Source organism: Aspergillus chevalieri, chromosome 2 (assembly GCF_016861735.1).
Source record: "Aspergillus chevalieri M1 DNA, chromosome 2, nearly complete sequence".
Lineage (NCBI taxonomy): Eukaryota > Fungi > Ascomycota > Eurotiomycetes > Eurotiales > Aspergillaceae > Aspergillus > Aspergillus chevalieri.
The window spans coordinates 617,044-630,455 of NC_057363.1; the positions used below are offsets into that span (position 1 = coordinate 617,044).

At 45.6% G+C, this 13,412-nt stretch overlaps 3 protein-coding genes across 3 annotated transcripts; 1 reads left to right on the forward strand and 2 right to left on the reverse strand.

The window, feature by feature from the left end:
- Positions 1 to 1,297: 1,297 nt before the first annotated feature.
- On the forward strand, positions 1,298 to 2,737 carry gel6 (putative 1,3-beta-glucanosyltransferase; the record flags this gene model as incomplete). Its single annotated transcript, XM_043284488.1, has 3 exons — positions 1,298 to 1,439; positions 1,489 to 1,700; positions 1,748 to 2,737. 3 exons carry the CDS (start codon positions 1,298 to 1,300, stop codon positions 2,735 to 2,737), a joined length of 1,344 nt encoding a protein of 447 aa, XP_043133274.1.
- Positions 2,738 to 3,311: 574 nt separating this feature from the next.
- Positions 3,312 to 4,903, reverse strand: ACHE_20211A (WD40 repeat domain-containing protein; the record flags this gene model as incomplete). The annotated part of the gene is made up of 2 exons (XM_043284489.1): positions 3,312 to 4,700; positions 4,751 to 4,903. 2 exons carry the CDS (start codon positions 4,901 to 4,903, stop codon positions 3,312 to 3,314), a joined length of 1,542 nt encoding a protein of 513 aa, XP_043133275.1.
- A 942-nt stretch (positions 4,904 to 5,845) lies between these two features.
- On the reverse strand, positions 5,846 to 6,958 carry ACHE_20212A (uncharacterized protein; the record flags this gene model as incomplete). Its single annotated transcript, XM_043284490.1, has 2 exons — positions 5,846 to 6,727; positions 6,785 to 6,958. 2 exons carry the CDS (start codon positions 6,956 to 6,958, stop codon positions 5,846 to 5,848), a joined length of 1,056 nt encoding a protein of 351 aa, XP_043133276.1.
- Between the last annotated feature and the right edge of the window lie 6,454 nt (positions 6,959 to 13,412).

Here is a 13,412-nt window from a genome sequence, read left to right on the forward strand (position 1 = left end):
CCTTAAGGGTACATACAAGTATGTATATAGTAGCAGTAGTAGTAGATACTCCTATTTGTATAGTTTCATGATCATATCTAATTTTACAGTGGCAAACATCTAGAGGTGACTACCCCATACTATTACTCGTACTTTCATTGCCTGTGCGGACATGGACACATTCCGAAAAAACAGGAATTTTGACGCCGATCGATCAAGTTTTTGCCCATGGGCAGTACTAATATTAATGGCATCACGCTTGGGCTGGGACGATCGCGATTTCAGGGGCCAGCCCAACCGCGGAGCAGAACGGGTGTGCTTTTACTATTTCGGGTTTAGCTGTAGGCCTCAGGCAGAAGTCAGGTGACTGCTTTACCGGACAACCAGATTCCATAGATGCATCCAAATGCCTCTGTCGCATTGTGTCGTCTACTCTGTATGTAATGGTATTGTAGTATCTATGAACTGCAGATGTTGCGAAAATGACCTGACTGAAACAATACTCAACAGCACTGCATGTCAGCATATCTGTATTGAGCGATATATATCAGAGCACAAGTACCACTACTTGTACACTACACTACCACTATGACTACTAAGAGAACCGTTTTGAAGAACACAATCCTAGTCTGGCATCCTGGACGATGAATGTGCGACGACTCTGTCCACTCAATTTGAAACATCCACGTTGCTTCTCCAACAGTTGCACATTACCGGGCCAAATCCTTTTGATGCTTCAGATTCCGCTTCATCTCCGACGCATTGTTATTTCCCCTCGCTGGATTGCAGCAAACACATGGCGTTGTACTATGTCTGATTGACATCATGAATATGTACAAGTTGTACCCGCCATGCACAAGTATATCATGTGCATCTGCGCTGCAACTCTCCCCAAATGCGTTGGCGATGAGACACGCGAGATTCAAATGCTTTACGATGAACGCTTTACATGTACTACAAAATGAACTACTCTATACAAATCTCGAACTATACGCAGCAAAAAATGGATGTTTGTTATCGCAATTTCCATGTTCGGTTCTGTGACAGCCCTTGCTCCTTCCTCAGTCCCTACTTCCTGCATCTTCACCTCCCTCCTGCCAGGTACGGCAATCTGCTCCTTCCTGGAATGCCATAATACCCGGGGAACTCCCTTTTTTTCTAGCATTCCTATCTTCTCCTCTCTTCTCTTCCATCCTCTCTCCATCCTCCCCGATCTACGCACGTTCTGCAGATTTATCGGCTCCACATTGTTTCTCTACATCGTATCCCTTCCACCACCGCGCTGAAGATCATCCTCTGATTATCAGATCACTTCGACATGCTCTCTTCTCTGACCTCATGGTCTGCGGCATCGCTGCTCCTCGCGGGTCTTGCCCCCACTGCTCATGCTGCCGTTGACAAGATCAACGCCGTTGGTTCCAAGTTCTTCTACGAGAATGGCACTCAGTACTACATGAAAGGTGATGGTCTTGCCAACATCTGACGTGACCCACTTGCTGACTGCTCCAGGAATCGCCTATCAGCTCGTCCCCGATGACCCGCTCATTGACACGGATCAATGCAAACGCGATATCACTCGCATGTCCGAGTTGGGCGTCAATGGCATCCGAGTCTACCATGTCGATCCCACCGCCGACCACACTGGCTGCATGAAGGCGTTTGCGGATGCGGGAATCTACTTGTTTGTCGATCTCGACACTTTTGACACTCAGATCGAGCAGGTACGCTGTCAGCCAGACAATCAGGTGATCATTAGCTAACGAACCAGACTCACCCCGAGTGGACTGAGAGACAGTTTGACCGATTCAAGTCTGTCCTCGATGAGTTCCAAAAGTTTGACAACACCGCTGGCGTCTTCGTCGGTAACGAAGTCATCACGACCAAGGAGGGTTCCGCCGCAGCTCCCTATATCTTGGCTGCGACCCGTGATATCAAGGCTTACCGTGACCACAAGGGGTACCGTCCAATTCCCGTCGGGTACTCTGCGGCGGATATCGCCGAACTCCGTCCCATGCTCCAGGAATACCTGGCTTGTCGCAAGGATTCCGTTGATCGTCTCGACTTTTTCGGTCTGAACGCCTATGAGTGGTGTGGTTCCTCGGGCTACATCCAGTCTGGTTACAACATGCTCCAGAAGAATGCCTCGACCTATCCAATCCCCATTTTCTTTTCCGAAACCGGCTGCAACACTCACCGTCCCCGCACGTTTGAGGATCAAGCGGCCATCTTTGGTCATGAAATGGGGGACACCTGGTCGGGTTCCATTGTCTACGAGTGGATCGAGGAGACCAATGACTACGGTCTGATCAGCTACGGGCCCCCTGTGAAGGGTGCCGCTCCGACCAACACTCTGATCCAGGACGGCTTCACTCGCAAGGGCACGCCGACACCGGTCCAGCCAGACTTTGACAACCTCAAGAAGCAATGGGCCACCCTGCACCCGACTGGTGTTGCCCTTACGGAGTATGCCAAGTCGACCGCGACCATCACGCCGCCCCAGTGTCCGTCGTCGACTGCTGGTGGTTGGTCCGTGGACCCCAGCGCTCCTCTTCCTACTCTGGGTCAGACGTACAGTGGAAACCTCTCAACTACCAGCCGTACCTCCGGAACTGCCCGCCAGACTGCTACGGCAATCGTTACGGTTTCAGCCACGTCGTCTGCAGCCGCAGCCACACCTACCAAGGAGAATGGCGGTCGTGCCGTGGGAGTTGATATGTCGATGTTGGGTTTGGTTGGTGCGGTAGCTTGGTGGCTGTAATGGTTTTCTTGTATGGATATGATGATGGTATGATCATGCACTTTTCCTTGTAGCATCTTTTATTGTTTGGCGTTCTGTATGCTATGTTACGAGCCGTGCGTTCTGTATGTATATGAGCCGTAATACCTGTTGGCATAATTCATTCCTTTCGTCATTTTATATCAAGTAAATGACCAGTAAGAGAAATACAGCTTCATCTAGAAGGTTCCATGAAAAGTAGCCCATACAATCTGAATAGTTGCAAAAGAAATAAAGAAAGAAAGGGAAAAGAAAACCCGGCCTGAAAGATCTAAGGATGTGCCAGAATTTGCAGCACAGGCTCAGTGGCGAGCAGATGAGAATCGATCAAAGTGGCAAAGTAGCGAAGTGGCAAGACAAATTTGGCTCGTACCATAATAATGACACGAACTGGTTTGAATCATTCAATTAGACTTCTTGCTACTAGAGACTTCATCAGGATTCTATCGGCGACAGAGAAAGTATATATCGGATAGCACGATAGCACTCCCAGACCCTCCTTTTGTAAAGGGATTAGAAATATAGACTAGATAGGAGGATACCTCAAGTGACTATGTCATAGAGACGCCTTGTTAGAGAAATCCAATATAAGAACCCGACCTGATTGACATCCAATGGCCATAGTGCTTGATGTAAGAGCAAAGCTTCTCGGGCGATATTCTGATGGCAGCCAGATCACGTTCTGACTATTGCTGGTGATCCATGTCCCATTATTGTTCAAACAGTAAGTGAGATGTTGAGGGGTCTCCCACATCTTTTGGGTGTTGGATGTTCCTCTCCATGCAATCATTCCCAGCGTACCGGCGTCAGATGTCATGGAAGATCCAACGTCTTTTAGGGTGTACAGACAGGCTCCATTGCCGGCATCCCAGATCCGGACAGTCTTATCATCAGACCCAGAGGCGATGCGAGTGCCATCCCGTGAAAAGACCACTGACTCGACCCAACCACTATGGCCTTGCAGGGTGTACAGGCAGGCGCCATTGCCGGCATCCCAGATCCGGACAGTGGTATCAACAGACCCAGAGGCGATGCGAGTGCCATCCGGTGAAAAGACCACTGAGCTGACCCAACTACTATGGCCTTGCAGGGTGTACAGACATGCTCCATTGCCGGCATCCCAGATCCGGACAGTCTTATCACGAGACCCGGAGGTGATGCGAGTGCCATCCGGTGAAAAGACCACTGACCTGACCGAATCACTATGGCCTTGCAGGGTGTACAGACAGGCGCCATTGCCGGCATCCCAGATCCGAACTGTGTTATCACGAGACCCGGAGGCGATGTGAGTGCCATCCCGTGAAAAGACCACTGACTCGACCCAACCACTATGGCCTTGCAGGGTGTACAGGCAGGCGCCATTGCCGGCATCCCAGATCTGGACAGTGGTATCAACAGACCCGGAGGCGATGCGAGTGCCATCCCGTGAAAAGACCACTGACGTGACCCAATCACTATGGCCTTCCAGGGTATACAGACAGGCGCCATTGCCGGCATCCCAGATCCGGACGGTGTTATCAAAAGACCCGGAGGCGATGCGAGTGCCATCCGGTGAAAAGACCACTGACGTGACCCAATCACTATGGCCTTGCAGGGTGTACAGACATGCTCCATTGCCGGCATCCCAGATCCGGACGGTGTTATCAACAGACCCGGAGGCGATGCGAGTGCCATCCCGTGAAAAGACCACTGAGTTGACCTCATCACTATGGCCTTCCAGGGTTTGGAGACAGGCGCCCCATGTGGAATCTATAGCTGACTTTGCGGTGGCCCACTTTGGCTCGTCATCTGAGAAAAGACCTCGTGTCAAGCTGCCGCTTGGGCTAAAGATAAGTGCAGAGTGATATACTTGCAATGGTGCATTCTCAATGACGCCTCTGTTAAACAAAATAAACCGATGGACATCATGGATCAGCTCAAAAAGTTTAGACCCTTGTGACACATTCTGAATAAGTTAGCATTTGTATAGCTCAGTTGGGGGAAGGAATGACTGACTCTGACCATGTTGGTGAGCTTAGCTATTGCAGACACACTGCTTGACATGCTTTTTATCAGACTGAGGGCTTCGATCCAGTGGAGAAGATGCTCTCTAAGAAAAGCGTCAACTAATCCATTGTCATGGAGGAATGTCCCGCTATGAGTGCCCATTTCATGGAGATGATCAATCCAATATACACACGCGTATCGAACTGGTGCAAGCGGGTCTTGCAGTGGGGAATGGACATCTGTAATGCAAAATCCAGGGTGCTGCAAGGAATAAATATCCCGTCTTAGAATCTGTGACATGAACTTGAGGGACTGTGATACTATCATATGATGTGCTTTTGCATGCCCATCAGGGAATAACTCATTCCCTGCATGCTCCACAAGGTAGTCCTTTGCCGATTGGTGAACAAAGTAAATGGCTTCATCACGAACAATCAAGAAAGAACCGCATAGGCCAACAAGCTCTTCCAATGCATTTTTATCACTGTGGAATTCGTCGGGCAGCTGAGCAATAGAGGTGAGCTCTGCCAGGTGTAATGGTCGGTATGCAAGTGTACTGGCGCCAAGAACTTGTTTACATAATATCAAGTCATCATTATCACACTGCACGTGCATTTGTTCAATCATCCGTTGGTAGAAAGGTTGTAGTCCAGGTGGAAAAGACTTGAGCACTTTGAGTGTTTTCCATTTCCAGTGCCTGGTTTTCTCCAGCTGTTTACAAACCAGAGCTACCCATAAAAATGTGCCAGATGAGTTCAAATGTAGATAGTCCCGCACTTCAGCTTCAAGATCGCTCTTATATTGTTTCAGCTGGGCCAGTTCAGAAGCCTTATGGTCAACATAGGCGCTGATAGCCCTAAACACTTGACTTTCTGCGTCTTGTTCCAGACCTAGCTGTATTATTCCCTCTCCAGGGCGCAAATTTTCTTCAATGCCGGGTTGGTTGCGGCTGGACACAAGCCACCTAACCTGACAGGCTGGGTGTGCGGAAGTTTCATTAATGAAATTCAGAAGTTGCTCCAATCCTAGCTGACATTCATCAAGGGCATCCACCACCAAACACACTTGATTGAGCTCAGGGTCGTGGAGCATGTTGTTGATGATTCAGGACATTGAAGTGAATGCATTGACACCTTCAAATAGTTTCGGTCCTGCTGTATCATATTCTTTACGAAGGTGTGAGATTAGAGAGGGTTGTTGAACAAGCATCTGGTAAGTCAAGCCTCTCAGCACTGCTGTGGCGTTGTTGAGTTTTGCATCGGTCGCCTGACAGAAGTAAAAAGACAAGGGACTGGACTTGTGAGGGCGTCTGGATAATTCCTTGATGATGCCAATCAAAAGCATTGTCTTCCCCTTGCCTGGATCACCTTTGATCCACAGGAACTGGGACCCCTTGTCATCCATCCACTCGGTAAAGCAAGGGTGGCTGAGAATCCATATGAAAGATTCATGCAGCAGCAGATCTTTGCTGTCTTCAATGCGCTTCATATCATCTTCAGGATTTGTAAGGCGCAAGTCCTTCAGACAACCACTGTTTTTCTCTTCTTCTTGAAGGTCCCTCTGTCGCGATGGCAGCTTCTGGAGGTGGCCACTGATATCCCCCAAAGTTCCTAACTTTTGCTGATCAAGACCTGTCCTTTGCTGCATGTCGTATTGAGTGACGCTTCCCTGGAATGTAGCTTCTATTTTATTTATATTATCCAGTTGTCCATTCCAGTCATGAAGCTGAACAAGGTCTTTGAGGAAGACAAACCCCCGGTTCTGGTAGTATGAGCAGACGCTTTTCATTTGATAGGAGAGGAGTGCCTTGTAAAGTTGGATCAACTGCTCTTTCAACCCAGACCGGAGCCCTGCATAGGATGTGCCATTTGGGTCACGCTCCTTGAGTATGTGGCTGGATAATTCCCAGTACCAGCTCATTCTTTCAATAACATGCTGGATACCTTTTCTGTTTGTTTCTGTTTCCTTGATAGGATTGATCATCATCTGCAAACACATTAGCATTCAGCTTGGAATTCTGCAATTAAGTGATACCACACTCACCTGTAAGGCAAAAACAACACCAGTCCATGCAAGAGCAGCTTCTGGGCATGGTTTAACAGCTGTGCCTATCATATCCTTTAATTTAAGAACAATGTCCACTGGGTCTCCCATCTCTTGTTTGACCTTGGCCTCATGCTCAGTCTTGGCCAGACCCTTGTCAACAAGCTGTTTCATCTGAGATTGTCGTGTCTCTGTATTTTCCTGCTCGATCAAGTTTTGCTGAACGTTGATGTTTAGACTGCGACATATCCTCATCCGCGGATACCACTTTGCTATCCACATCCAAATCCGCACGGATTTGGATATGACTCAGGTATCCAAATCCAAATCCAAATCCGCGTGGATAGGATGCGGATATCCGCATGGTATCCGCATTTGCACAATTCTCGCTAAATTAACTACATTCAGGCTGTCATGTGATGCATAACTCGCTGATTCAGATTCGTAAATATCAGTTATTTACGCCTGTTCTGATTGTAATAGGATCAGTTGGCACTTTTCCATTGTCCTCCTTATGAAATTTTTGAAAATGCTTAGGTATATTAGACCCTCTGCATTTGAAGTAATTCTAGTATCTCAAATTACAGGCGAAGTGGTGGTAGCTACTAATGATTTAGATATTAAAAGCTGACCTTGGGTGTTACAGGTGAAAATATATATTTACTGCTGGAGTGTGCAGGTGTATCCTCTACCAAGAGAACTACTCTCATGAAGATTGATTTAGGGGAACATTTGCCTGAATAAGATATCAAGCAGTAGCAGGAGCTGATTTTTATATATTTCCAATGCCTAGTCCATATAGTTCAATATGTAATTGTTGGAAAATCAAGAAAATGGGAACTTGATGATTTTATCGTGAACTTTGCGGATCTACATGGATAATTAATGGATATCATGCGGATAATCCAAGGATATCCATATCATATCCGCACTAGTGTTCATTTAAACCTATCATAATATAGAGCGGTACTCCATAATAATAGATCTATCTACTCTACATGTAACTCCCTGCAATAGTCAATGTCCCCTGAAGCCATGTTTAAATCTTTCTGTGAGTCCCTCACATTTTGCTCAGTGATAGTTTCCTATTTACACATTTTTCAATATGTCACAAAACCAACAATCTCAGTTTTCTGATTCTTTCTATGATTCTGACTTTCTTCAATCAGACATTATACAACCATTCTCTGATAGTCAGCAAACCATCCTTTCTGCACCTGATTCAGACTTCACTTTTCCACCACCACGACCTCGTGCTCCTGATACTCTTGCTCGGGTTGGTCCTAAATTCCGCCAGAATTGGATTCTTTACAGCAATATGGCAAAAACCGACTTTGTTGAATGGTGGTTAAAAACAGACTTTGGATCAAAGAGGGAGGTGAGGAATACAATACATTGGGGTGGTAGAAAATCATCCAAATGCTGGGAGCAATTTGAACAAGTTGCACATGAAAAGACTGGCGAGCCAAAGGTCATGTGTAAACGCTGCCATAATATCCTTGTTCACCCACATCATCGCCGTGCAGGATCATCTCCAATGCAAGCACACCTCAAAGGATCTGGCTGTCGCAGTCTAATACCAAGAAAGCGAGGTGTTGATCAGCTTCTACAGGACTCAGTAAGGCTAAGTGCTGATATAATTCTTTTTCTTACTTTAAGAACACTAATAATGTTAATAATTTCTAGTCACATTTATCCGCCAAGAGAGTGTTTACCCCAGATCTATGGATGGAAAAGCTGCTTAATTTCATCACTATTGCACGGCTTCCCTTCCGTATTGTTGAGCATCCTGAATTTAAGGACCTTGTTGAACTTGCACAGCTTGCCCCATCAAGACCAGATATCCCTTCCACCACAACTATTCGACGCCATCTACACACAATGGTTAAAGAACGACAACAAAAGCTGCTCCAGAGGCTTCCACCAGGAGGGAAGCTTTCAATTGCACTTGACTGCTGGACATCTCCCTTTTGCCAAGCATTTATGGCAATCACTGGCTATTTTATTGATCAGGAATGGAACTACTGTGAGATCCTTCTTGGCTTTGAGCCGCTTTATGGAACCCATACTGGCAGTAATCTAAGCTCAGTCCTCTTCAATATTCTCCAGGAGCATAATGTCACTGACCGTGTGCTATCAATCACAACTGATAATGCATCGAACAATAACACCATGATGTCAAGCATTCAAGCATCTGTTCAGGCACAAAATCTTAATAGTGATACCATTATTATCCGGGTTCCATGCATTGCACATGTTATTCAGCTGAGCTTGAATCAGCTCCTTGGGAAAATGAAAGCAAACCCAGTCAACGATACAACAGAGACAGAATGGTCAGATGCATGTACACACTCCCTTCATACAAGATATCAGACAAAGGAGATTGCAGACACATTAAACAAGGTATAATATGCTCTTATCCTCTACCCTAATATCTAATAACTACTAACAGTATTGAAAGGTTTGGAGCCTTGCTATCTTTATCAATGCAAGTCCACAGCGCCGGGAAGCATTCCTAGATCTTCAGACCAAACAGCCAAAGCTTGTTCCTTACCAAGATGTTCATACACGCTGGAAATCTACATTTTTGATGCTTCGCCGTGCCAAACAACTGCAGCCTATTTTCGATGAATACTGTATGATGCATCAATATCTCCATTTCAAGCTCAATAAGGAGGAATGGCGCCAAATTGAGTATCTTCTTTGGGTTACCCAGCCTTTCTTTCAATTCACCACTGCCCTTTCAAAGACAAAGGATGTTACTGTTCATCTGATCTTTGGCATTTACAATAAGCTGTTTGACCACCTTGAGGCATCTATACAGCAGCTTCAGCGCAAGAAAGTCCCCTGGAAGAAGACAATGCTTGATGCACTAGAAGCAGCGCGGTCTAAGCTCTCTGATTACTATGGTAATACAGATAATGAGCTCCATGGTGATATCTTTGCAATTAGCACAATTATGGCTCCATCAAACAAGCTTCAGTTCTTTTCCACTAAGGATTGGGAGGATGATACAATTGACTATTGTGCACGATACCGCAATAGCCTTGACAACTATCTTGAGCGGTATAAAAAGCAGCTTTCTGATAAGCACATACTGCCAATGCATCAACCATCTACAAGCCCTACTTCTGAGCTTGAGATGCTACTTAACTCTACAACCCCCAGATCTCAGCATTCACAAACAAGAAAGAATAATGATGAGCTTACACAATATCTAGAGAGAGGTCAGTGCTTATTTTATGTCTTGGATGATTATGACTAACACTAATAGCAGGTCTTGTTTATACTCCTCCAAGACTCTTCTGGAAAGAGCATGAGCTTGAATTTCCAGCACTATCAAGCCTTGCTCGGGATATCCTTTCTATCCCAGCTAGTGGTGCTGGTGTTGAGCGCCTCTTTAACTCTGCTCGTGATATCTGTCATTATCGTCGAGGAAACCTCAAATCTGATACAATCAAGGATCTGATGATGTATATGTGCACATCAAAGTTTGAGATTAAACAAGAGGAGCTAGATTTGATAAAAGAGTATCTCTCAGCTGGTGAAATTACAGGCATTGAGGAGGAAAAAGCCCTCTCTCAGCCCCAGGAAGATTTGGAACCAATAAGCGACAATGAGGAAGATGATATACTATATAACTCACAGCCTGCAGCACCTAGTGAGCATGCCCTAGGGAAATGACGCAGAAGCATTTCTTCTGAGCCAAGGGATGAGATAGACCATGAGCTTGATGATGATGATGGTGATCATCCTCTACCTAATATACCAGAAGAAAAGAGTAGTATGCAGGCACGTTCAAGAAGAGTTCGGAAACAGCCAAAGATGCCAGCTGGCTTTGAAATTGATAGATACTAGTTCCTATTAGAAGAATTACAATAAATTGAGTTATGACAAAAGTTCTCTTCGATCCAATATCAACAAATGTGAATTATTCAACCAGTAGACTTTCTTACAACTACAATACCATTTAATACTGCCAAGGATCGCATAAATTATGTAGACACAGATTCGTCAAATTTGCACTGTTTACATATCCACATGGATATCCAAATCCACATGCGGATAGCAAATGCTATCCAAATCCATATCCGCACGGATATGAGGATGTCAAATGCTATCCAAATCCGCAAATTTGCGGATTTGGATATGTATAATTTGGATATTTTGCGGATCGTGTCGCAGTCTATTGATGTTGGATGTTGGAGAAACAGTGGGTATCGCAGCAAGTTCACAAGACAGAGCCTTTTCATAAGCCTCCACCAACCTAGGCTGGTCTTCTCTGAGGCTATCATATGCTCTGTCCCAGAGTATTCTTGGCTGAATCAGGGCAGCCGATCGGTGATGAGCTGAATCCTCTTGGGTTATATCACCAGTGGAAGATGCCATTGTTTGCTCATGACCTGCTATAGACATGCTATGGGCATGTTGAGTCTGCAGTTCAGTTTGAGGGGACTGAGACAGTTCCGTCTTTGTGGGGAGCTTTTTAACAGTGTCGTCCGGAGGCACAAGATTGGCTTTCTCTCCATTGGGAAATTCTTGCTTGGGCTGTTTGTTGCGGCGAAAAATATTGAACCGTGACAAACAATTATTTCCTGCCATGATGCTTGGAATGATGGATGAAAGTGGTTGAGATGGCCAAAAGGATGAAAGCACCAAACAATTCTCAGCCCAAGCCTGTTGGCGGCTATTTTGTGAGGCAGTGCTTTGACTGATCGCCCAATTCCAACAGATGTGAGAACTCCATTGGTTGTTCAGGCCTAGCGGAAGTCAAACCTCAGCTAGGAAGACTTTCATCCTTATCATTCTCATGATGCCTACGTTGAGACAAAGCGAATCTTGACTAGCCGGCCCGGCGGCCATAGTATTTTGAATTTTTGATGGAATTTAATTCTGGTAATCATGTTCCGTCCTCTGCTGTCATTGATAGATTTCGCCAAACTCATGGGTGGGCTGCGGGATCTCCTCATTACCCATGGGCAGTAAGCATCTGGACCAATCATGTTTCATGATAGCCCAATGTTCCATTACTCCCGGAATCTCTCCCGATCCCGAAAATCTAATTGTATCATATGGAACTATAATGTTGTCCCCCCAGTTTGCACAGTACCTTCTCAAAATCCAGAGAAAAGTTGTATTGATCTTACTGGTCGCATACGCGAGTTCTGTAATATTACAAGAAGTACAATACCATGAGAGCAGGGATAATAGAGGATAATTGTATATGGAATAGCGTGTTTCATGGCAGGGTCTGGGAAACAAACCAAGAGTATTGAGGGGCCAAGCTGATTCCGGGAACTACTGTACCGTTAAGTGCGCTCTGGTTCATTTCTACATGCAATCACAGCCTTTGAGTGCGTATGTCAGCTTGACAGTGGCTACATTTCCCACTACCATAAGTAATGGGGCCGATTATCTTTTGTCGGCCTATTTGGCTTTTCCCTTGCCTGATCAAGATAGCGGCGGCCTCGCGAAGCGCGACTCTGATATGCCTACTACAGTCACAGCACGTGTGGCCGATACACCATATTCTCCCAACTCATGGCCTTTTACTCCAATAATTTTCTGTACCACGCTTCCCGATAGCAAGAAGAATCAAAGCTTCATATTATCTGGCACATATACACTCCCTTGGATAACTGTGACGCACATACAGACCCCAGCGCCCTCAAGCTCTTCTGGTGCATGTGTCATTCATTCAAATCTGAACTTCCTTTTCATTACATCTCTCCTCTTTGGCATATATTGGTGACCCTCGAAATCGGCTTGGCCAACACACATATGACACTCACTGCTCTATTTTTATGGTGATTAATCAGATAAACCCATGATCGTGTTTATTTGCTGATGAAGACAAGCCATTGGCTACCGCACGCGAAGCCTGGAGGCCATATATGTAGTCGATTCGGGACCATGGAGAACAATATTCGACGCCTGCAAGATGTCTTATTTGTTCTTGTGGTTGCTGAATTCCACGCTGATGACTTAAATTTTTGGAAAGGACCAGAGCAGTCTTATATGCCTCTGGTTTACCACATCAATTTTGGCTAGAAGCATTGATGGATACTGTTCAAAATGCCAATTATCTCCCATCATCAACTCCTTTATTCAATGACCCAACACTGAACAGCAATATCTTGAATGAGGATATCAAGAAATCACCCTTCTATATCCCTGCAGAGGTATGGGAGAACTGCCCAATGAATATCTCCTATTTATGCCCTTTTGGAGCGAGAATCTGGTACCACCGCCATGGGCCAGAGAGATGGCACAGAAACAGCATCCATGCCATTGATAAAAAAGAATTTATATATCTACCTACGCCACCATCCACGGTCGTGCATTCTCAAAGGCGAATGTATTGAGTGGATTTGCAGCTGCCTGGTCTTATTCCATTCAAACCAGAGAGGGTGCTTGCAAAACTCCGCATCAAGGTGAAGACACCAACACCGCCATCTTCTTCAAGCAGCAATCAATCCTTCTATTTAGGGAAGACATCCGCCAATCTTTGTCGGTTGAATCAACAGAAAAAACAGATTCAAGATCTTCGGAATCAATCTCTATCTTCGGTTGTTGCAGAGCAACAGGCGCAACCTGTGACACACTCCGCGGAAGCTTACAAACCATG